Source organism: Choloepus didactylus, chromosome 19 (assembly GCF_015220235.1).
Source record: "Choloepus didactylus isolate mChoDid1 chromosome 19, mChoDid1.pri, whole genome shotgun sequence".
Taxonomy (NCBI): domain Eukaryota; kingdom Metazoa; phylum Chordata; class Mammalia; order Pilosa; family Megalonychidae; genus Choloepus; species Choloepus didactylus.
Window position 1 is genome coordinate 41,058,662 of NC_051325.1, and position 24,601 is coordinate 41,083,262.

Sequence of the window (24,601 nt, forward strand, 5' to 3'; positions counted from 1 at the left end):
AACCACAGTAAATTCCCTGGAGCCCAAACACAAGAAGGGTATATTGCCTCATTTTCTGATTATTGGTTGTTGTTTCACTTTTCAGCACCCACTGCCCCCTTTTTTTAAGATAATATACAATATATACATATTGAGGTTTCCCCTGACTTGTAGTAGGTATGGATGTGATTCCAGTGAACTACCTCTTCCACTGATTTCAGGGGTGGAAAATCTGACTTAGTGTAAGCGAAACTGTATTCTTTTTTAAAATGTTCTTTAAAAATTAGAGTAATTGAAGGTTTATAGAAAAATCATACAGATAGTACAGCATTCCTTTATACTCCTCACCACCACCACACAAATAGTTTTCCCTATTACATTTTGCATAAGTGTGGTACCTTTGTAACAAATGATGAAGCATCATTATTATAATTATATTATTAACTATAGTCGATAATTTACATTAGGGTTCACTCTTTCATACTGGCTTCTTTCATTTCCTCAAACTCGCTGTGCTCCCTTCTGCTATAAGGTTGTTAAACATATCATTTCCTACTTCTGGAACACTCCCCCTCAACTTTAATTTCTAGTTTTTCTTATTCATCCTTCAGATCTGAGCTCTAAGTTTGCTTCCTTGGAGGTGCCTTCCCTTATTCCCAGGTTAAGGCAAGTTCTTCTCGATGTATTCTCACAGAATGAATGAATGAAAAATATTTCACCAAAATAATGAAATACTGTGCAGCTATTAAGCAGGATATGTGGATCTATAGTTATTGACCTAGAAAATTTTTTCTCCCCTCATATATGATGTTTATTTTTCTCTGTTGCATTTGTATGCACAGAAAATACACATAGCAAAATGTTAACAGTAAGTTACCTTAGGAGAGTGGGATTAGGAAAGATTCAATTTTTTATGGTTTTGTTTTTACATGAATTTAAAAATTTTTGTAATTCAGAATTAGGTGCATAATAAAGAATTAATAAATGTTTAAAATATTTGTCAACATAGAGGAATAAGTTCATTCACTAATAAAGACTGCTTGTGCATACCTTTACATCACCATTAAAAAACCCCTGGATGGATTTGATCAACCTCTCAGTGATGACCTCGCTGAGCGGCCCCTCATAGGTTGGGTGTCTAAAGCTATCCGTGAGGGATTCCTGAGGGAGTCCAGGGATGTCAGAGATGTCCGAGTCTAATACCAAAAGAAAAATACTGCATGATGCCTCTGTGCTGTGTAAAGTTCTATGGGTTACTGAGGAGAACCAGTGGACATCAGGATAGACAGGTCCAGTTCCTACCTTTACTACTTGCTCTGTGACCCTGGCCAAGTCTCTTCCCCTCTCTGAGTCTCAGTTTTATCAATTACAAATTCAGTGTTCTCTAAGGGCCTCCTAAGCTACAAAAAACCTTTAGGACTGAGCTGTAGTATAAGGATAAAGAGCCTGGACTTTAAACCTCAATTTGAGATGAGCTTGAATCCTAGGTTTACCTCATATTAGCTGTATGGCCCTCATCAAGTAAGTGGGCTTCCTGGAGCCGTAGTTTCCTCATCTATAAAGTGGGGAGGTGCCCACCTCACAGGGTTACTGTGGGGATTAAGTGCAAAGGACTTAGCCCAGTATCTGGCACCTAGTAAGCATTTTTAAAATGGTAGATATTATTATTATTCAAACTCAAAAGTCTGTGACACTGTGGTGATAAGAGCTTAAAGCGTAGTAGTAGCTCCTTGCTGATGTTCATCTCCTCCCACTGACCAGATTGCAGTGTACACTGGGGGTATCTCTTTATCAACTTCTTAATCTGGACTGTGCTTTCATTAAGAGCATGGGCTCCAGAGTCAGTCAGCCCAGGCCCAGATCCTGACTTTCTTCTTTCTGGCACTTCTACCTTGGTGACAACCTTACCTTCTCTGGGCCTGTGTCTTCATTTCCAAAATGGAGATGATAACAGACCCTATCTCATTTGGTTGACAGAGAGGTAGCACAAGGAAGTGTGAGCAAATATCTATTATTCCTTTGCTCATTCAGTGACAATGATTATAGCGGCATCATTTTCCTCTTCAAGTATCTTTACATTTTTACCTCTATTTCACAATACAAAATTTCTTATACTATTTGGCTAAAAGTTTTACTATTTTACTCTTCCCCTATCATCTGTTTTATCAACTTTTGCACTGTTTTTGTTCTCCTGAATTACAACACCTTTTGCAAACTGCCCGTCCCCTGCTACATTCTTTCTACCCACTAAGTGCAATAACCAAAGTCAAGTTCTTGTTTCACCTCTCACCTTTGGACAGGCTGTTCCTTCTGTCTGCATGTTTCTTCTTCCTCCCCCTCCCTTCCCTGACCTCCTTTACCTAGTTAACTCCTCATACTTTGGATCTCAACCCCAGGATACCTTTCTTGAATCTCCTCTTTATCTGTCTTGGTTAGTTATCCTCCTAGTCACTGGTAAACTTCTCTGTATCCTCCCCTATCCCATCACACTTTTTACACTGAGATCCAATTAACTGTTTATCTATAAGTAGATTGGGTCTACTCTGTTCACTGCTGTATATCCAATAGCCACATCAGGGCTTCAACAAATACTTGTTGAATGAATATACGAAGGAATAATATAGTTTCTCCAACACGAAAAGGTCTTTCCTGTATCATGCATAAGCTGTTCCTATCTAGAATGTTATTCCCTCTACTTCTCAGATATTACTTAGGCCTCCTTTAGGTTTAAATGACATTGCCTCAGACAAGTGTTCTGTGACAACCATAGTTTAAAGTAGGGTTCCATCTCCCTTATTTTTTTGTCAGCCCCATTTTTATTTCTTTCATAGTGCTTAATAGAAATTGTAATTACTTTATTTACTTTCTGTTTACCTTTTTTTTGGTCTCTTTTCTGAACTCTAATGTAAGTTCTGGGAGTGTAGGGACCATGTTGGTCCTCTTCACTGCTCTTATGCCCAGAATCTGGTACTAAATATATATTTGTAAAATAAGTGGAAGCAAACACTTCTTCAGCCAGTCCAGATCCCACCTTTGTGTGAAGCCTTCCCACATTATGTCAGCCCACACCTACCTTTCCCTAATCAGAATCTCTCCAACACTTAGACTTCGCTGCAGATTATCCAGGGCTGTCTTGTTTCAGGACCAACTTTAGATTCCTATATGTCTAGAATAATGAATCTTATCTTATTTTGCCAACCATATTCCAAGGTCTCAGGGACCAAATTCATTGTCAAAGTAGCCATCCACAAATACACAATCAATACCTCTTGGCCTGACCTGAAAAGATTCCCTTCTTCTGGCTTCCTCTCACACCTTTTAAAAAAACATCCTTTCCCCCTTTCACCTGTAAGTTCAAGGCTACTTGGGTCTTTTCTAATAGCCTCTAAGTTGCTCAGCTGCAAATCCACACTTCCTGAGTCATTGTCAGATGCACAAGGGATCACTAGTTCTTCCTGACCACAGATCCTAGGAATAAAGAGAGGATAAAAAAAATTACAGGTGATTTCTGTTCAGGATCTTTAACAGTCTTCCCAACTTTTCTGCCCAGGCTCACTTCTCATGCCTAGGTCACTTTGCCAGCTCTCTTTTTCTTATTTGAAGCAGGTCCCAGGACTAAGTCTGTTTTCCCTACCTCTCTTTTTCTACTCGATACTATATAGTAAGCATTTCCCCATTTCATAACAATCTGTTCATAAACATTATTTTTAATGCCTGCAAAATATTCCAACATATAAATGTCCCATAAATTCATAACTACTCCCCATTTTTTTGACATTTAGATTGTTTTCTGTATTTTGCTATTATAAAAATGCTTGGATAAATAATTTTAAGCAGAGATTTCTGCCTGCATCTCATATTACTGTCTTAGGTTAGATTCCTAAAAGTGGGATTACTATGTGTGTTGAAAGCTTCTTTATATAGATGAGCAGGTATGGCAAGGACAAGTGACACCAGATAGAAAAAAAAATTTTTAGTACTTACAGGTTCTAGAACAGAGAGCGGCATACCTCACAGGGTCACATAGGGAAACATGACAGGCCTGTAGGCTTAGACAGGTAGGCAGGAGAAAGAGGTGGACCTGGGGGCTATGCCTATATAATGTTTATAGGGGGTGGGGCTGTAGCAGTTGGTCGAGCAAGTGTGGGAATTGGGGAGTATTATATGTATATTTTACTTTTAGGGCGGGTGTGGAAGATGTGGCGTGGATAGTGGATAGAGAAAAGCTATTATCTTGTGTAAGCAGATGGGGGGGGAGGTGGTCACCAGAGGACCTAACAATAGGGTCTAAGACGTTGAAGCATCATGACAACGCAGAGCCCCTTACGTTATTACTGACCTCAGAGATACTGAGGCATCGTGATAATGTAAAAAAAGCCCCTGTATTATTTTAACTCAATACACTAGGTAAAAGGATATGAATATTTTAGGTTTTTGATATGAATTATCTAATTGCTTTCCAGAAAGGCTATATCACATCTACACTTATATCTGCCATATTTGAGAGTACAGTCCTTGCCCTGTGCATCATCAATCTTTAATTTTTGCTAATTCTGTGTTTACAGTGCTTTCTTCTGAACCCAGTTGGCTTCAGAACAAGATGCAGTCTTCCCAGCAAACTGTTTTCCGAGCTTCCCCTGATGAGGGGTCATGCCACTCATTTACATTTTATGGATTTTAATGTTTGATATGGGAAAACAGACAGAAGAAAGCAAATATGATGAAAAGGGAATTACCAAGGCTTTCTAGCATCTTACAAAGTCCTTTAAATCACAGTCCCAGGACTGGCCATGATGTCCTCTAGTAAATAAGCCTCTTGCTAAGGAGGCAAATGAAAGTTCTACTGAGTTTATGGTCTCTATTTTTATTTTTTAGACTGGGACTCATTTGTACAGAAATCCTTGCACAAAGTACATGTATGAAATTGTGTCTTGGAACACAAAATCTGGAATCATTCTGAATGATATCCCAGCCTTAACCCCTCCTCTAAGTTTTTATGGTTAAATTGCCTCGTCTATATCTCTGCTAGGATATTCAACAGGCGAGTCAACCTTACCATGTCCAAAACATAAGTCTGGACTATCATCCCAAACCTGTTCCTCTGTCAGTCCTCCCTATCTTTTCCCCTATGATCTTTTGTGTTTAGTACTTTTTCTCTCTTCCTTACCTTAAAGACATAAATGTATTCTCTTTAGTTCCTTCTAAATATTTTCAAGATTTGCTCTCATGTTTAAGTCCTTAATCAACTAGGAATTAAGTTTTGGGATATGGTATCAAAAAGTATTCAATTTAATTTTCAGTTTTCCAAATGTGCTATGGTACAGCTTTTGCACCATGTTTTGAATAGTACATCCAAATGGTTCTATCTCCTTCGCCACCCACCTACACCAAACCACCACCATGCCGGCCCTCAGCCTTCCAACTGTCGTCCTTGACTCCAGAATCCCTTACCCTTCTATCAATGCTCTACATGGCAGTCAGAGGGATCATTTTTAAAATTTAAGCTAGATAAAGCTAGTCCTCTGCTTAAAAAATCTAATAGCAATTAGAATGAAATCCAAATTCCTATCATGGCGATGAAGGTCCTATATAATATGACTCTTGTCTCCCTCTCTTAGCTCATCTGTTATCCTTTCTCCACATCCACAGTGACCCAGCCACATTGACCTTCTTTCTACTTCTCCAATACAAACTAAACATTCTCTTGCTTTGAGATCTTTTCATTTCCAATTCCCTCATTATTAAACACTCTTCCCTTAGAACTTTTCAAGATTGCTTCTGTAGTACCATTTAAGGGAAAGCTCAAATATCACTTTATCTGAGAGGCATTTACTGATCACCAATCTTGATTCAGTAGACTCCTCTCACCCCAGCCCCACAGTTTTTTTTCTTCATAGAATTTAACCATAACCTATAATTATTGTGTTTATTTGTTTATTGACTGTCTCTCATCAGACTGTAAAGCTCCATGAGGGGAGAAACCTGTCTACCATGTTCATAGTTGTATCCCCAGCACCCAGCATTGTCAGCCTCATGGGGAGTGAATGGATAGGTAAGAAATACTATACTGATATTAAAAAGAGATTGATGTAGAACACCCCTTGTCACTTCCCTCAATCCCCCTTACTCTATCCTACTTTTTCTTCTTTTCATAGCACATAATCCCTGAGGGACAGGCTCAGAAGTTGACCTTTGTTTTGCCTCACCTCAGACTGGACCTGCTTTCTGGGTAACAGAGCACAAATGTTGAAAACATTTAAAAATATACACTAATTTTAGCCACTTAGTGCAAGGAATTGCAAAAAGGGCAAACAGGCTGAGGAGGAAGATTCTTGAGGGAGTGAGGGTTTTGAATGGGCGCCACAAATACCTGGGAGTTGGAATGCAACACCCAGGGCTGGATGCATGCTCAGAAAAGACCTAAGAGGACCTTAGGCTTGCAGCCTCACTGATCTTTGGGCCCCAAGCAAAGCAGGGAGTGAAGGCAAAAGCAGAGTTTTGGGGAGGCTGGTTTAACAATGAAGGAATGCCCAACTCAAGACCAATCTGCAAAGACTGGGAGAGGATTTTTTTTTTCTCCAAGATTTTAGAGGAATCTCTGACTGGAAGACTACTGAAATAACAGAACAATGACTTTAGTGAACACACATGACCAGGAATACAGACTCTCCAAAAATAACTTGGAGAAGGCACTAAACAAATGGCTAACTGCAGCCATCAACAATCAACAACAGCAAACTTCAGGGTGGAGGAAGAACGTGATTTCTAGAGATACCACACTATAATATCCAAATGCCCAGTTCTCAATCAAAAATTACAAGGCATACAAAGAAACATGAAATTATGGTCCATTCACCAAAAAGCAAAGAAAAAAATTGACAGAAACCATCCCTGAGGAAGCCGATTCATAGGATTTACTAGACAAAGACTTAAATCTCCATACTCTTTGTGCTCAAAGAGCTAACAGAAATCAGGAACAAAGGAAAAAGGAAACAAGGAGAATGGGGTATGAAAAATAAAGAGAAAGTGTAAAAAGGAGCCAAATAGAAACAGTATGGGCTGAAAAGTACAATAGCTGAAATGAAAATTTACTAAAGAAGTGCAACAGAATACGAGAGCAGGCAGAAGAAAGAATCAATGAAGCTGAAGATAGGCCTATTGAAATGATCTAGTCTGAGGATCAGAAAGAAAAAAAGAATAAAGAAAACTGAACAGAGCCTAAGGGGCCTGTAGGATACCATCAAGTATACTAACATATGCATTATGGGAGTATCAGAAGAAGACAGAAAGAAGGAGCAGAAAGAACATTTGAAGAAATAATGGCCAAAAACTGTCCAAATTTGATGAAAGACAAGAATGAATCTACACCCCCAAGATGTTCAACGAACTCCAAGTAGGATAAATTCAAAGAGGTTCACATCAAGGCAAATGAAAACAAAACTTTCAAAAGACAAATAGAAAATTTGAAAGCAGTAAGAGAGAAGCAACTTATCACTTAGAAGTAATCCTTAATAAAATTAATGGCTGATTTCTCATCAGAAATCATGAAGAACGTAAAGCAGTAAGATGACATATATAAAGTGTTGAAAGAGAAAACAAACCTATCAACCAAGAATTCTAAATCCAGCAAAAATAACCTTCAGAAATCCCAGATAAACAAAAGCTGAAGGAGTTTGTGGCTAGTAGAACTGACTTACAAGAAATCTAAAGGGAGATCTTCAGGCTGAAACGAAAGGATAGTAGACTGTAACTTGAAGCCATATGAAGAAATAACGAACTCTAGTAGAGGTAATTACAAAGGTTACCTTTTGGATTTGTAAATCTTTTATTTTCCTGCATGACTGTGCCACTTTGAATGTATTATGTCCCCCAAAATGCCATTATCTTTGATGCAATCTTGTGTGGACAGACGTATTAGTGTTGATTAGACTGTAATTCTTTGATTGAGTGTTTCCATGGAGATGTGACCCACTCAACTGTAAGTGATAACTCTGATTAGATAATTTCCATGGAGGTGTGGCCCCGCCCATTCAGTGTGGGCCTTGATTAGTTTACTAGAGCACTATATAAGCTCAGAAAGAAGGAGTGAGCTCACTGCAGCCATGAAGGACACTTTGAAGAATGCACAGGAGCTGAGAGAGGAGCTGAAACACAACCTAGGAACAAGCAGATGCCAGCCACGTGCCTTCCCAGATAACAGAGGTTTTCCGGACTCCATTGGCCATTCTCCAGTGAAGGTACCCAATTGTTGATGCATTACCTTGGCCTTAAGACTGTAACTGTGTAACCAAATAAACCCAATCCACTTCTGGTATTTTGCAAAAAGGCAGCATTAGCAAACTAGGACAATGAGTTAAAAGACAAATGCTGAAAATAATAATTATATATCTGTGATAATAGGCATAGAATGTATAAAGATGTAATTTGTGACAATAACATCATATGGGGGCATCAGAGCATATACTGAGTTTGTGTATGCTATTTAGGCTATGTTGGTATCATTTAAACTAGATTGTTATAAATTTAAGATAATTGTAATCTCCATAGTAACCACTAAGAAAATAACTTAAAAATATGCAGAAAAGGAAATAAGGAGGGAATAAAAAATGGTACACAAGAAAAAAGAAACAGACAATGGAGAAGGTGGTATGGAAGGATTTGAGGAACAAAAACACAGAAGACATATACAAAACAAACAGCAAAGTGGTTTAAAAAAAAGTCCTTTAATTACTTTAAATGATAATGGATTAAACTCACAAATTAACAGGCAGAAACTTGCAGAATAGATTTAAAAAACAAAACAAAACATGATCCCAAAATATGCTGCCTTAAAGAGACTCACTTTAGTTCCAAAGACAGAAGTAGTTTGAAAGTAAAAACGTGGAAAAAATATTCTATGCAAATAGGAACCAATAAAAGATGGATGGCCTCAACTTGAGGCTTGCTCTTGTAAAACTTATAGTTGTAAATGGGAGGCTGAGCCCTCCTATAATTATGCCTAAGAGGCACCTCCAGGGAGCCTCTTTTGTTGCTCAGATATGGCCTTTCTCTCTCTAAGCCCCAACTTGGCAAATAAATTCATTATCCTCCCCACCACAAGGGACATAACTCCCAGGGGAATGAATCTCCCTGGCAACATGGGACATGACTCCCAGGAATTAGCCTGGCCCCGGCAGCGAGGGATTGAAAATGCATACTTGACCAAAAGGGGGGAAAAGAAAGAAGAACGATAACAAGCTGAGGTCACAGTAGCTGAGAGATCCCAAATAGAGTTGAGAGGCTATCCTGGAGGTTTCTATTATGCAAGCTCCAGCTAGATATCCCAAATGGCCACAGTATACCATGCCTTTACCAGAAGTAGTCCCCAAATACCTAGGTCCCTACATGAGAGTCTATAAAAGATTCACTCACTATGTTTTAGCTCTCAAAAACTTAAATCCACCAGAGTGTTCCTATGCCAGACAAGTCCTAAAACTCAGAGGCAACAGCCTCTTTAAGAACAACAATCAGATGCAGCCCCCTTCTCCATACTGTCGACACCCCTTTCAATATGAACAAGTTAGGGTGCTCATTGCCCAGATACCCTGAAGATGGAGAAAGAGATAAAGTGAAAGGAAGGGGCAGTAACAAATAAGATAAAATTTAACAAAGGTCTATGAATACTGAAACTGTATATAAATATATAAACATATAAATACATATATATTTTTTTTAGATGTTGGGGTGTTGGAATAGCTGGAAGGAGGTAAATGACATAGTGGAATTGTACCCTATAACATCCTTCGAAATTTGCTCTATAGCTACTCATTGAATCGTGTTTTGAAAGTCTTCACCTCTCTGTATATACCCTACATTGCATAACAAGAAAAGAAATGAAACTGTGGAACTGTAACCCATAACAATTTTTGAAAGTACCTATATAACTGCTTGTTGAGATGTACATAGAAAGTTAACATCTTTCTGTATGTATGTTATATTTTACAATAATGGAAATAGCTGAAGTTGTGGAACTGTGACCCGTGACATTCTTTGAAATTTGTTCTCTAACTACTTGTTAAATCGTGCTTTGAAAGTTATCACCATTATGTACATATAAGTTCACAATAAAAAAATGCATTATAAAAAGGTGGATGGCTATACAAACATCAGATACAATAGACATTAAGTAAAAAATTGTTATAAGAGACAAAGAAAATCATTATATATTGATAAAAGGGTCAATTAATCAAGAAGATACAACAATTATAAACATATACATACCAAACAACAGAGCCCCAAAATATATGAAGCAAACATTGAAGGGAGAAATAGACAGTTCTGCAATAATAGTTGTAGACTTCGATACCCCAGTTTCAATAATGAATAGGTTATCTAGACAGAAGGTCAATAAGTAAAGAGAAGACTTGAACAGCACTATAAATCAACTAGACAGAACACTGCATCCAACACGAGCAGAATACACGTTCTTCTCAAGTGCACATGGAACATTCTCCAGGATAGACCATATACTAGGCCACATAATAAGCATCAAGAGATTTAAGAAGGCTGAAATCATAAAAAGTATCTTCTCTAACGACAATGAAATAAAGCTAGACACAAACACAAGGAAAACTGTAAAATTCATAAATGCATGGAAATTAAACAATAGACTCTTCAGAAACCAATGGATCAAAGAAGAAATCACAAGGGAAATTAGAAAGTTGAGATGAATGAAAACAAAAACACAATATACCAAAACTTATTAGGTACAGCGAACGCAATACTCAGAGGGAAATTTATAGCTCTAAATGCCTACATTAAACTAGAAGAAAGATCTCAAATCAATAATCTAACTTTATCCTTTAAGGAACGAGAAAAAGAAGAGCAAACTACAAAGCTAGAAGAAGGAAGGAAATAATAATGATTAATGTGGAGAGAAATGACATAGAGAAGAGAAAAAGAAAAGAATGAAAGTAAAAGTAGGTTCTTTGAAAAGATTAACAAATTGATAAACTTGAGCTAGACTGACTATGCAAGACTGAATGTATTGTGTCCCCCAAACGCCATTATCTTTGATGTAGTCTTGTGGGGCAGACATTTTGGTGCTGATCAGATTTGCTTGGAATGTGCCCCACCCAGCTGTGGGTGATAACTCTGATGAGATATTCCCATGGAGGCATGGCCCCACCCATTCAGGGTGAGCCTTGATCAGTGGAGCCATATAAATGAGCTGACTCAAAGAGAAGGAACTCAGTGCAGCTGTGAGTGACGTTTTGAAGAGGAGCAAGCTTGCTAGAGAGGAACGTCCTTGGAGAAAGCCATTTTGAAACCAGACGCCAGCCATGTGCCTTCCCAGCTAACAGAGGTTTTCCGGATGCCATTGGCCATCCTCCAGTGAAGGTACCAGATTACTGATGTGTTACCTTGGACACTTTATGGCCTTAAGACTGTAACTGTATAGCCAAATAAACCCCCTTTTTATAAAAGCCAATCTGTCTCTGGTGTTTTGCATTCCACAGCATTAGCAAACTAGAACACTGACTAAGAAAAAAAAAGAGGCACAAAATACTAAAATAAGAATGAAAGTGGGACATTACTATCAACTTTACAGAAGTAATAGTATAAGAGACTACTTTGAACAATTACATGCCAACAAATTAGACAACCTAGATGAAACTGACAAATTCTTAGATACACAGTGTTGTTGTTTTTTAGCTGTAAAAACAGACACCATACAATGGGTTGGCTTAAAGACAGAAATTTAGTGGCTCACAGTTTCAAAGGCTAGAAAGTTTGCTTCCTAGTTTGGTCAGTATCTTCTGGCTAGCCTGCAATCTTCAGGGTTTCTCATTACATGGAAATGCACATGGTGGTATCTCCTCCTTTCACTTTCAGATTCTGTTATCTTCTAGCTTCTGGCTGGTTCTTGCGGCTTTCACTTTGCGACCTTCTTTATAAGGCCTCCAGTAATAGGATTAAGACCCATCCTGATTCACTTGGCCACACCTTTACTGAAAATAATCTCATCACAAGGTCCTATTTACAATGGTGGGTTCACACTCACAGGGATGGACTAATATTAGGAACATGTTTTTCTGGAGTATATAATCTGATCTGCCACACACAGAAATTACCAAAATTGACACAAGAAGAAACAGAAAATATGAATAGACTTATAAAAAATAAAGAGATTGAATTAATAATAAAAAGCTTCCCAACAAAGAAGAGTCCAGAACTAGATGACTTTGCAGGTGAATTCTATATAAACATTTAAAGAAGAATTAACACCAATCATTCTCAATCTCTTCCAAAAAAAAAAAAAAAAATAGAAGATAACACTTCCTAACTTATTCTATGAGGTCAGGATTATCCTGTCACCAAGGCCAGGCAAAGATACCACAAGAAAAGAAGACAACAGGCCAATATCTTTTATGACTATAGATGCAAAAATCCTTAACAAAATACTTGCAAACAGAATCCAACAATAGATGACATGATCATATATACAGAAATTGCAGAGAATCCACAAAGAATAACTAAAGCTGATAAATGAATTCAGCAACATTGTAGGGTATACGATCAACACTCAAACTACAGTTGTGTTTTTATACACCAGCAATGAATACGCCAAAAAGGAAATTAAGAAAATAACTCCATTTATAATAGCATCCCAAAGAATAAAATACTTAGGAATAAATTTATACAAGTAGGTTAAAGACTTGTACACTTAGGTCTACAAAACATTGCTGAAAGATATTAATGAAGACCTAAATAAACAGAAAGATATCCCATGTTTATGGATTGGAAGACATGATATTAAGATAGCAATATTGTCCAAAGCCATACACAGTTTCAATGAAATTCCTATCCACATTTCAGTGGCCCTTTATGCAGAAATGGAAAACCCAATCCTCAAATTCATATGGAATTGCAAGGGGTCCCAAAGAGCCATAACAACCTTGAAAAAATAAGAAAAAAGTTGGAGGACTCACATTTCCTGACTTCAAAACTCACTACAAAGCTACAGTAATCAAAACAATGTGGTACTGGCATAAGGACAGACATATAGACCAATGGAATAGAATTGAGAGTCCAGAAATAAATCCATCCATTTATTGCCAAAATATTTTTGATAAGTGTGCCAAGACCACTCAATGGAAAAAGGATAGTCTCTTCAACACATAGTGCTGGGACAACTGGATATCCAAATGCAAAAGAATGAAGTTGGATCCCTACCTCAAACCATATATAAAAATTAATTAAAAATGGATCAAAGACCTAAATTTAAGAGTGAAAATTATAAACCTCTTAGAAGAAAACACAGAAGTAAATCTTGATGATTTTATATTTGGCAATGACTGCTTAGATATGACACCAAAAGTAGAAGCAACAAAAGAAAATATTGATAAAATTAGATTTCATCAAAATTAAAAACTTCTACACATCAAAGGACATTATCAAGAAAGTGAAAAGACTACCTATAGAATGGAAGAAAATATTTGCAAATCATACATCTGATAAGGGACTTGTATCCAGAATATATGAAGAATTCTTACAGCTCAACAACAGAAAGACAATACAGCCAATTAAAATACGGGCAAAGGCCATAAGGGGGATGTGAACAGAAATGAAATAAACTTCAGTGGCAGAGAGATTCCAAAAGGAGCCGAGAGGTCACTCTGGTGGGCACTCTTACGCACAATTTAGACAACCCTTTTTAGGTTCTAATGAATTGGGGTAGCTGGTGGTAGATACCTGAAACTATCAAACTACAATCCAGAACCCATGAATCTTGAAGACAATTGTATAAAAATGTAGCTTATGAGGGGTGACAATGGGATTGGGAAAGCCATAAGGACCACACTCCCCTTTGTCTAATTTATGGTTGGATGAGTAGAAAAATAGGGGAAGGAAACAAACAAACAAACAGACAAAGGCACCCAGTGTTCTTTTTTATTTTAATTGCTCTTTTTCACTTTAACTATTATTCTTGTTATTTGTGTGTGTGTGGTAATGAAGGTGTTAGGGATTGATTTGGGTGATGAATGTACAACTATGTAATGGTACTGTGAACAATTGGATGTATGATTTGTTTTGTATGACTGCGTGGTATGTGAATATATCTCAATAAAATAAATATTAAAAAAAAAAAAATACGGGCAAAGGACCTGAATAGAAATTTCCCTAAAGACTATTCAAATGGCCAGGAAGCTGATAAAAAGATGCTCATCATCATTAGTCATCTTAGAAATGCAAATAAAACCACAATGAAAAACAACTTAATACTCACTTGGATGGCTGTAATAATAGAAGATAAAACATAGAAAATAAGTGTTGCTGAGCATGTGGAGAAATTGGAACCTTCATGCATTGCTGGTAGGAGTGTAAAATGGCAGTTACTCAAAGAATTAAACATAGAGTTACTACACAAGCTAGCAATTCTACTCCTGGGTATATATTCCCCAAATAACTGAAAACAGGTGGTCAGACACCTCTACATGCACATTCACAGCATCACTATTCACAATATCCAAAGGTGGGAAACTCCAAATGTTCACCAATGTATGAATGGATAAACAAATTGTGGTATATACATACAGTGGAATATTATTCAGCCATAAAAAGGAATGCTATATTGATACTTGCTAAAACGTGTATGAATCACAAAATCATACTAAGTGAAAGAAGTCAGATACAAAGGTCACATATTTTATGATTCCATTTCTAGGAAACTCCATAATAGGCAAATTCATAGAAACAGAAAGCAGATTGGTTGTTGGCAGGGGCTAGTGGGAGGGAAGAATGGGGATTAATTGCTTAATGGGTATGGCACTTAACTTTAGGTGATGAAAATATTTTGGAATTAGATACAGTTGGTGGTTTTACAACATTCTGAATGTTCTAAATGTCACCGTATTGTTGCCTTTAAAATGATTAATTTTATGTTATTTGTATTTCACCTCAATTAAAAACAAAAGCCCTCTTGGGAAAATATCTAGTAGTAGAATGGCTGGGTTGGATGATAGGTTTGTTTACATGACTTTTTAAGACACTGTCAATTTGTTTTCCAGAATGGTTATACTATTTTACATTTCCACCAGTAGTATATGAGAGTTCCAGTTGCTTCACATCATTGCCAACATTTGGTATTGTTGGTGTTTTAAATTTTAACCATTCTAGGGGATATGTGGTGGTATCTCACTGTGGTTTAATTTGCATTTCCCTAATGACCAATGATGGTGATCATCTGTTCATGCACTTATTTGCTATTTGTATATCTTCTTTGGTGAAGCATCTATTCAAATCTTTTGCCCATGTTTTTCATTGAGTTGTTTACAATGGTGTGCAGGTAAATGTTTAACAGTCTCTTTAAATGTGGTTCCTAAGTGAATGCTGGTTGATATTTTCACTCACTTTAACAAGTAAGACATATATGAAACAACAAAGACGTATGTTAAAATTTAATGAGCACGTTCTTTCTGAATCAGATAATAGTTTTCAAACATTGGAAGAATATTCCTCAAATTTTTGTGCTATGCACAATGTAAAGTCTACAGATATGACACATGTTTAAATTTAAACTCTATTAACATTTTCTCCATCATTTTCTTAAGTGTATGAAACAACAAAGCAATAAATCAAGCCCTGAGTTGTAGCATTTGCCGATTGCTATGTTGTAAATCCTCCCATCATGGCCAATATCAAGCTACCAACGTGACTTTGCAAGGAATGCACAGTAGCACACCATCAAGAGAGTACTTCCTATACAACGGATACAATTTCAAAAGCACTGATAACAGTAAAATGTAATAATATAATTAGGAAATGATGAATTTTGAGTATTATTACCTTTGTTTTCACTATAATTTAATTGTAAGTTCATATTTTCTAAATAGCTGTATTGAATAAATGGCAAATACTGAAAATTTAACAATTGACTTTCACCAGCCAGATCCAGCTGGCTCCAGTACACCACTGGCACTTTGTCATCTTATTATTGAGTTGGAAATTAATTTTATTTCATTTTAATTAATTTTAATTCAAAATTATCCACAAATGGCTAGCTGCTATCATCTTAAATAGCCCAGTTCTAGGCATTTAAGAACTATTCCTCCCCTATTTGGTATAATAACACTTCAATAATAATAATAGAAAAATCTACCATATTGTACATGCTTTAGATAGTCATAATAATTAAAAGCACAGATTCTGGAGTCGACTGCTTGCGTTCAAATCCTTGTTTCCTTCTCTTTAATATGCAAATAATAGTACATATCTCACGAAACGGTGATAAGCAGTAATTTAAATAATGTATGTATAGCGCTTTTTACAATGTCCGGCTATATTATGAACGCATAATATTTGGAGTCAGTTTTTACTATTGAGTTCTCAGATGGGTCAATTCCCTTTTCAAGCCTGTTACTTCGGCTGTAAAACTGGTCTAACACGTCCTCACAAATTATTTGCATACACACAAATGCTTTACAAATCAAATAAAATGTCACCTATTGGTCAGTTATTAACAATCGAAAGGACAAACTTTGGAGGAAACTGCCATAATTTTTTAAGGAAAAAATATTCCTTCAAATATTGTTGTCTCCTCCCCACCAGACCCTTCCCATTTCTTTAAAATTGGCCGGGCTGCGAAGAGACGCAGAGTGACAGGGCTACCAGCCAATCAATACGATTGGCCAATAAGCGGAGGCCCCATCTTAGGTCCACCCCGAGGCCTAGTCCAATCGCTTCCCAGCAGCGCCCGGCATAAGACCGTTGCGAAGCGGTCGGTTCCATGTGGGCCGGGGCGTGGGGGTGAAGTGGACCTGTGGCGAGGACCACCGCGCCCTCTGAGCGCGAGGAGTGGAATCCGGGCCGCTGTTGCCAGGGAGCGACGCGGCCCAGCGGGACGGCGAGGACTGACCTATGCCTACAGCTCATCCCGGCACGCGGAGCCTGCCGCGAGTCCCTGACGTCCCCTCCGGCGCGCTCTTGGAGCCACTTTTCCGAGCGGAAGTCAGCCTGCGGCTCAGGCCCTGGTGGGACCTGCTCGGAGGAATGGCGCCGCCGGGTGAGGCGTTGCGCATGGCTCGATGACGGGGCCCCGCGTCCAGCACGCCTTGCGGAGCGGGCTCTCGCCCGCGGGAGGCTATTGCTCGCCGCTCGGCTGCCGGCCAGGCGGGGTTCCCTTCCCCTGCGAGGCAGGGGCATGGGTTCGGACTCTTTCGGGGTGGCTGGTCTGACTGAGGGCGGGCGAGCCGGCAAGAGTTCCCTCGACTAGGGAAGGGAGCTTGGAGGAGTGGGAAATGGGGTGTGGGGGTGGGGGATGCGTCTAATATGAAGCTACGGGTCCCGGGGAGGCCCAACTCCTGGGGCGACCGAGGCCTCGCCCGGCCTGGCCGAAGCCGCCAGTAACCTCAGGCCCGGCTTCACTTTCATTTGACTCGCTCTCGGGAGCGCGAGTTCCTGAGCCAGGCGTCCTAGGGTCTCATTCAGGCACCGCCTATATTACATGTGCTCTTTTAGCCAAATCGTCCTTTCTCTTTGGGCAACAGTTTCCTCATTTGTGAAAGGGGCAAGAACATCACTCAACCTTTCTCTAGGAATTTGGAGTGTAAGTTCTGAAATTAGACTTTCTGGATGCAAACTTGTCTGCCACGTATACATTATGTGACCCGGCGCAAGTTACTTAACTCATCTGCACCTCCTTTTCTTATCTGTAAAATGTCACATTATCTGGTGGCTCATAGTGTGGCTGTGAATATTAAACGAGATAATCCCTGTGTAGAGCTTGCAACAGTACATGTAAGCACTCAAAAAAAGTTGGCTGTTCTTATTGTTCTTATTGTTCTTATTTCATTGCTAGTTACTGAATGGACATTTCATGTAGTATTACCACCATTTAAGGAAGGGTGTACTATTGTACTTCAGTTTGACAGATGAGAAGATGGAAACACAGAAAAGGGAAGTGACTTGATGAAAGTAACACAGTAATGATTTAGTGGCACACTGCTTCATTATTTGAGAAGTCAAGGGTAGTTTAGTGGTTAAAGGCACACTTTGAATTCAAACTGCCAACAATTTGATTCTCGGCTAGTTATGTGTGTGCATTAGTGTAATTAACTACTTCTGATTTAATGACTCAGTGAATGCAAAGTACTTGGATGGTATGTGGCATATTTGACACGTTAAGCAAAATCACATTAGCAACTTCATATTAGCCATGAGGGGAGGATTTACAACATAGAAATCAGTAAATACTACAACTCAGGGCTTGATTTATTGCTTTGTTGTTAATCATGAATGTGAGGTGTGAAGATTAGGATTCTGACACATGCTATGTTAGGGAAGTTTATGGTCTAACTGGGAAAGCACTAGTAGTCATTCACGAGATCTTAATATATTGAGTACATGAATGTACACAAAGCACTGGAGATTCAGCATTTTTATCCATTAGCAAATCTAATGGGCTTTAACTTTGAATTCACCAGACTCTGACCACTTCTCACCATCTCTACCGCTATTACCCTGGTTTGGATCACCATCATCTTTTTCCTTGGATTATGGCAATAGTTTCCTAACTGGTATCCCTCTTTCTGTCCTTGTTCCTTTATAGTCTGTTCTCAACACAGTACTGTTTATTTTCAACACAATAACCCTGTTAAAATGTAAGTTATATTACTCCTCTGCTCAAAACCTCCAGTGGCTCCCATCTCGCTCAGTGAAATCCAAAGTCCCTTTAGTGCTTTACAGGGCTCTCTGGATTTGGTCTCTGCTACTTCTGTAATCTCTTTTATTTCTCACTCCTTGCTCACTCCACTCTAGCCTTACTGTCCTCCTAACTGATCTCAAAAACACTGTGTACATCCCTGAATCAGGGTCTTTGCACTTGCTTTTCTTTTTCTTAAGATACTTTCCTCCCAGATATCTTTATGACCCGCTTCTTCTTCAGGTCTTGTACTCCATATCTATTTCTTATTGAGGACTTCACAGACTACCATATTTAAAATTGCAGCCATTCTCACATACCCCTTGCATGTTTCATTTTTCTCCCTTGCACTTTTCACCTTCTAACATAAATATCCTTAATTATTTTGTGTGATGTCTTTTCCCACTAGAATGTAAACTCCCTGAGGGCAGGAGTTTTTTTGTCTTTTCTGTTTCTTGCTTTTCTTTAATGCCTAAAATACTGCCTGGCACATAGTAGTCATTCAATAAATATTTGATGAATGAATACTTCATATTATATAGTCCACTTTCTAGTTTTTTTTAAGGGAGCTTTTACATTCTTTAGGTTATTTAATACTGCAAGGATTTAAACAAAACTGATATTAATGGAAGAATCATTCTTTAGGTTGTCCCTAATTTAGGCATTCCTTTTACTACATGAACTCTACAGATCTGGGTTTGAGTCCAAGACTGGCTCTGTGCAAGCTACACTGATCCTCAGTTTTCTTATTGGTAAAATGGAGATAATAATGCCTTTCTTATGGGCAAATTAAATGAGTTAAACCTTAATTTGATATTATAAGCAAAAGATCTAGGACTATTAATGTCAACCTTGTGATTGCTGATGCTTGAGTGGCAGACGATTTACTATCTCATGAAGCAGCCTGCTAGAAAGTTTATTGTTGTAGACAAGGATTTTTCTTTCCTGTATATTCAGCAAATATTTATTCAGTACCTACTGTGTACTAGGCAGTGTACAAGACTTGGAAATACAGAGATCAGCACAAGAAACAGTCTATACTCATGGAGCTTACAACTTAGCAAGGGAGACAGACATTACACTATTAATTATAGTTGTGGAAAATACTGCAGAAGAAAAGTACAGGGTGCTATGATAGATACAATGATAATGGTAGCAGAAGTGGTAGCTAACATTTACTTGGCATTTGTTTTGTGCCAGTCACTATTCTAAGAGCTTTCTATATGAACTCATATAATACTCCTAGCAACAATAAGGTAAATATTATTACTATCCTAGTTTACAGTTGAGGAAACAGATACAGGCTGGCCGAGTAATTTTGCCATGGCAAAATACTTGGGGAAGAGCTAGATTTAAACCTGGCCCCTGGGGCTCAGTTCTTCACTACTTGTTTTGGGAACCTAATCCAAGGGAGGGCTGTTAGGAAGGGCTCCTTGTGAAAGAGATACTTGAGCTGATATCTACAGGATGAATAGAAATTAAGCAAAGTTAAAGTAGGAGAAAGTGTAAAAAAAACCTGGACAGGAAAGATCATGGCTCCTTAGAGGAACAGAGGAGGCCAGAGAGCATCAGTAGGTGGGAAGATTCAAAGAGGTTCCATTGAGAGATGGGCAAGGCCATGGTAAAGATTCAGGGTTGGGTCTGTCCTAAGAGCTATCGGAGTTTGAATGTGCTTTCAACAGGAGAATGGCAAGATGAGTCCTGTGCTTTCAATGCACAGAGGCTGCTGGGAGGACTGTCCTTTAGATAGTTAAGACAGTGCTCACCCCTTCCCCAAGGCTTCTCTTCAGATTAAACCTTCTCAGTTCCCTCACCCTTCCTCACATGATTTAGTTTCTGGGCCCTGGTGCACATCATTACTGGGACTGGATATATGCAACTTTGGAATAGTGTGGAGTGTGTTTAATCGTCTTTTCTCCCCAAGGTTCAAGCACTGTCTTCCTCTTGGCCCTGACAATCATAGCCAGCAGCCAAGCCCTGACACCCACTCACTACCTCAGCAAACATGATGTGGAGAGACTGAAAGCCTCGTTGGACCGCCCTTTCACAAATTTGGAATCTGCTTTCTACTCCATTGTGGGACTCAGCAGTCTTGGTGCCCAAGTGCCAGACATAAAGGTAAGGACGCTTTAGTCTTGGTGGCCAAGGTAATTTAGAAAGAACCTTAATCCCTTCATGGTGTCCCTTTTGAGTATTTCAAAACTAACTTGCTTGTTTGAGGATAGCCAAAGTTAATCCAATATAATGGTTAGCTCTGTAAGTACCACATGTACTTGTTAAGTGTATTATGTGCATGGCTAATGAATAATAAAGAAGTTCAGGTAGGGGCACTCATATTTATTAAATAGTGACAGTTACTACACCATGCAGTTTTGATTTCCTTTTCAGACCTTTGGTGAGAAAAGTGCATCATGACTAAAAGTATTTCTGGATTCAGGAATAGTCTTAAGTGAAATTTACATTTTATTCATTATAGTATCATGGACAGCTATGGTAAGAAATTGTCCTTTGCCAGGTTTTTCATATATGCCTTGTGTATTCATTTTCTAACAAATTTAGTAAACTTTAGTGACTTCAAACAACACTGATTTATTAACTCACAGTTCTGTACGTCACAAGTCCAGGCAGCCTTGGCAGGGCTCCCTGCTTAGAGTCTTGCAGGTTGAAATGAAGGTGTTAGCCAGCTGGGCTCTTGCCTGGAGACTCTGGTGAAGAATCTGTATCTAAGCTTCATTAAGTTGTTGGAAGAATCTAGTTCCATAAGTCTGAGGTTCCCATTTCTTTGCTTGCTGTCAGTGGGGGACTACTCTCTGCTCCTTGAGGCTGCCCATATTTCTTATGTGACCCCTCCATCTTCTTTTTTTTTTTTTTTTTTTTTTCCTTTTAAGAGAAGTTGTAGGTTTACAGAAAAGTCAAGGGGAAAATACAGAGTTCCCGTGCATCTCCATATTATTAACACCATGCATTAGAGTGGTACATTTGTTACAATTGATAAAAGAACATTATTATAGTTGTATTATTAACTATAGTCCATGGTTTACATTAGAGGTCACTGGGTTGTACAGTCTTATGTTGTTTTTTTTTTAATGTTTATTCTAGTAACGTATATACAACTTAAAATGTCCCTTTTTAGCTACATTCAAATATGCAGTTTTATACTGCTAGCTAATTACATTCACAACTTTGTACTGCTAATTATATTCTGCTGCCCTCATCTTCATCCATTCCCAAAACATTTTCCATCACCCCACATAGAAACTCTGTTTAATTTAAACATTAACACTTCCTTCCCTCACCCCAGATTCTAGTTTCTGACACTATGAATTTGCTTATTCTAATTATTTTATGTCAGCGAGATTATACAATTATTTGTCCTTTTGTGTCTGGCTTATTTTCCTCAATATGATGTCTTAAAGTTTCATCCATGTTGTCACAGGCATTAGAACTTCATTCATTTTTATGGGTGAATAAAATCCTTTGTGTGGATGTACCACCTTTTGTTTATCCATTCTTGTGTTGTTGAACACTAGAGTTGTTTCCACCTTTTGGCAATTGTGAATAATGCTACTATGAACACTGGTGTGCAAACAGTTGTTCAAGTATCCACTTTCAATTCTTTGGGGGTATATACCTAGAAGTAGCATTGCCAGGTCATACGGCAATTCTGTACTTTAAACTTTCTGAAAAATTGACTATTTTCCACAGTGGCTGTACCATTTTACACTCCCAAGAAGAATATATAAAGGTTCCTACTTCTCCACATTCTTTCCAATACTTGTAATTTTCTGTTTTTTGAAATAGTAGCCCTTCTAGTGAGTATGAAAAGGTATCTTATTGTTGTGATTTGCATTTCCCTGATGGATAATGATGTTGAGCATCTTTTCATTTGCTTTTTGGCCATCTATATATCTTCTTTGGAGAAATGTCTATTCAAATCCTTTGCCCATTTAGGTTGTTTGTCTTTTGTTGTGAGTTGTAAGGGTTCTTTATATATTCTGGATATTAAACCCTTATCAGATATATGGTTTCCAGATATTTTCTCCTATTCTGTAGGTTGTCTTTTCAGTTTCTTGATAAAGTCTTTGATGCTCATAGAAGTTTTTAATTTTGATGAAGTCCCATCTATCTGTTTTTCTTTTGTTACTCATGCTTTTGGTGTCAAGTCTTAAGAAACCATTGCCTAACAAAAGGTCCTGAAGATGTTTCTCTTTGTTTTCTCCTAGGAGGGTTATAGTTTTGGTTCTTATATTTAGGTCTTTGTCCGTTTTTAGTTAATTTTTGTATATGATATGGGTAGAGGTGTACCTTCATTCTTTTGCAAATGGTCACCCAGTTCTCCCAGCACCATTTGTTAAAGAGATTATTCTTTCCCAACTGAGTGGATTTGGCAGCCTTCTCTGAGGAAAGGCTGATGGCATCTGGGATTCCTCTGTCACATGGGAAGGCACATGACAATGTCTACTGGTCCTTTTCCTGGGTTCTGGTTTCAAAATGAGTTTCTCCAAAATGTCTCTCTTAGCTTCTCTCTCAAAGATTCTTGCATGAGTCGAAATTGTTTGAGATCTTTTTCAAAAATCAGCTATCATAATATATGTTTCCTAGAGCTCTGCCCATTTGAAGCAGCACTTCCTGGTCTTTGCTATTTAGCAGCTGCACCAGTGTTGAAATTAATCCAGCATCAACACATGGAATTTGCATAAATTCATTTTTGGCTATTTTTGCTATGATGTTAGCTACTTTGGCTGTGCAGGAAGACTATGGGCTCAACAGACTTGCAAAGAGTTGAAGTATTCCACTTCCTTAGATTTTTTCACTTGTTTCCGTACTATTTTGAGCCAAGGCTTGAAGCAGACAATTTAAGCATCCTTCTAAAGTATCCTCAGTCCTATCAACAGCTGATATCTTCAGCTTCTTCAAGGTGTCACTGAGGTTATCCGTGTTCCTCCCAGAGAGTGAGGAGGCGGCGGGGCGAGGTGAAGGTCTCCTGTGCAGGCAGCGCAGGGCTGTGTCCTCCCTCTATCTCAGTCTCTCCCGCAGCCAGGGAGGAACCCACAGTGGGGCGGCCGCCAGGGAGAAGCAGCTGCTGCTGCTGCTGCAGGCGGCATGGATGCCTACCATGCTGTTTAGATTACCGTGGCTTTGTGATAAATTGTAACATTTGGAAGTGTTAATCCTCCAACTTCATTCTTCTTTTTCAAGATGGTTTTGGCTATTTGGGGGTCCCTTACCTTTCCATAGAAATTTGATGATTGGCTTTTCTATTTCTGCAAACAAGGCTGCTGGGATTTTGATTGGGATTAAGTTGAACCTGTAAATTACTTTGGGTAGAATTGACATGTTAACACTATTTAGTCTTCCGATTCATGAACTTGGAATGTCTTTCTGTTTATTTAGGTCTTTGATTTCTGTTAGCAATGTTTTGTAGTTTTCTATGTACAAGTCCTTTACATCCTTGGTCAGGTTTATTCCTGGATATTTGATTCTTTTACTTGCTATTTTAAATGGAATTTTTTTCTTATTTCTTCTTCAGATTGATCTTTGCTAGTGTATAGAAACACCACTGATTTTTGTGTGTTGATCTTGTACTCTGCCATTTTGCTGAATTCATTTATTAGCTCTAGTAGCTTTGTTGTGGATTTTTCAGGATTTTCTGTATATAGGGTCATGTCATCTGCAAACAGGAAAAGTTTTACTTCTTCCTTTTCAAATTTGGATGCCTTTTATTTCTTTCTCCTGCCTAATTGCTCCGGCAAGAACTTCCAGTACAATGTTAGTAACAGTGGCAACAATGGACATGCTTCTCTTGTTCCTGTTCTTAGAGGGAAAGCTTTCAGTCTTTCACCATTGAGTAGGAGTGTTTTTGTCAAGGAGTGGTGCTACATTTTGTCAAATGCCTTTTCTGCATCAATTGAGATGATTGTGTGGTTTTTTCCCCTTCGT

The 24,601-nt window shown here is 38.4% G+C and overlaps 2 protein-coding genes across 4 annotated transcripts in view; one reads left to right on the top strand and one right to left on the bottom strand.

Annotated features, from left to right (window-relative positions):
- MROH8 (maestro heat like repeat family member 8) overlaps positions 1 to 16,991 on the bottom strand; it is a 116,454-nt gene extending 99,463 nt beyond the window's left edge. Inside the window, exon 1 of one of the 2 annotated variants that reach the window (XR_005213043.1) lies at positions 16,877 to 16,991. The gene's annotated coding sequence lies outside the window, so the exon portion shown is untranslated. Of the gene's footprint in view, positions 1 to 3,052; positions 3,389 to 16,876 lie in introns of those variants that run through there. The other variant, XM_037811393.1, reaches the window with a different exon arrangement.
- The window catches only part of RPN2 (ribophorin II), a 70,328-nt gene continuing 62,466 nt past the window's right edge, over positions 16,740 to 24,601 (top strand). Inside the window, exons 1-2 of one of the 2 annotated variants that reach the window (XM_037811391.1) lie at positions 16,740 to 17,023; positions 20,586 to 20,779. In XM_037811391.1, coding sequence (XP_037667319.1) covers positions 16,879 to 17,023; positions 20,586 to 20,779 — 339 coding nt within the window. In that variant the 5' untranslated portion in view covers positions 16,740 to 16,878. The remainder of the gene's footprint in view (positions 17,024 to 20,585; positions 20,780 to 24,601) is intronic. The other variant, XM_037811392.1, reaches the window with a different exon arrangement.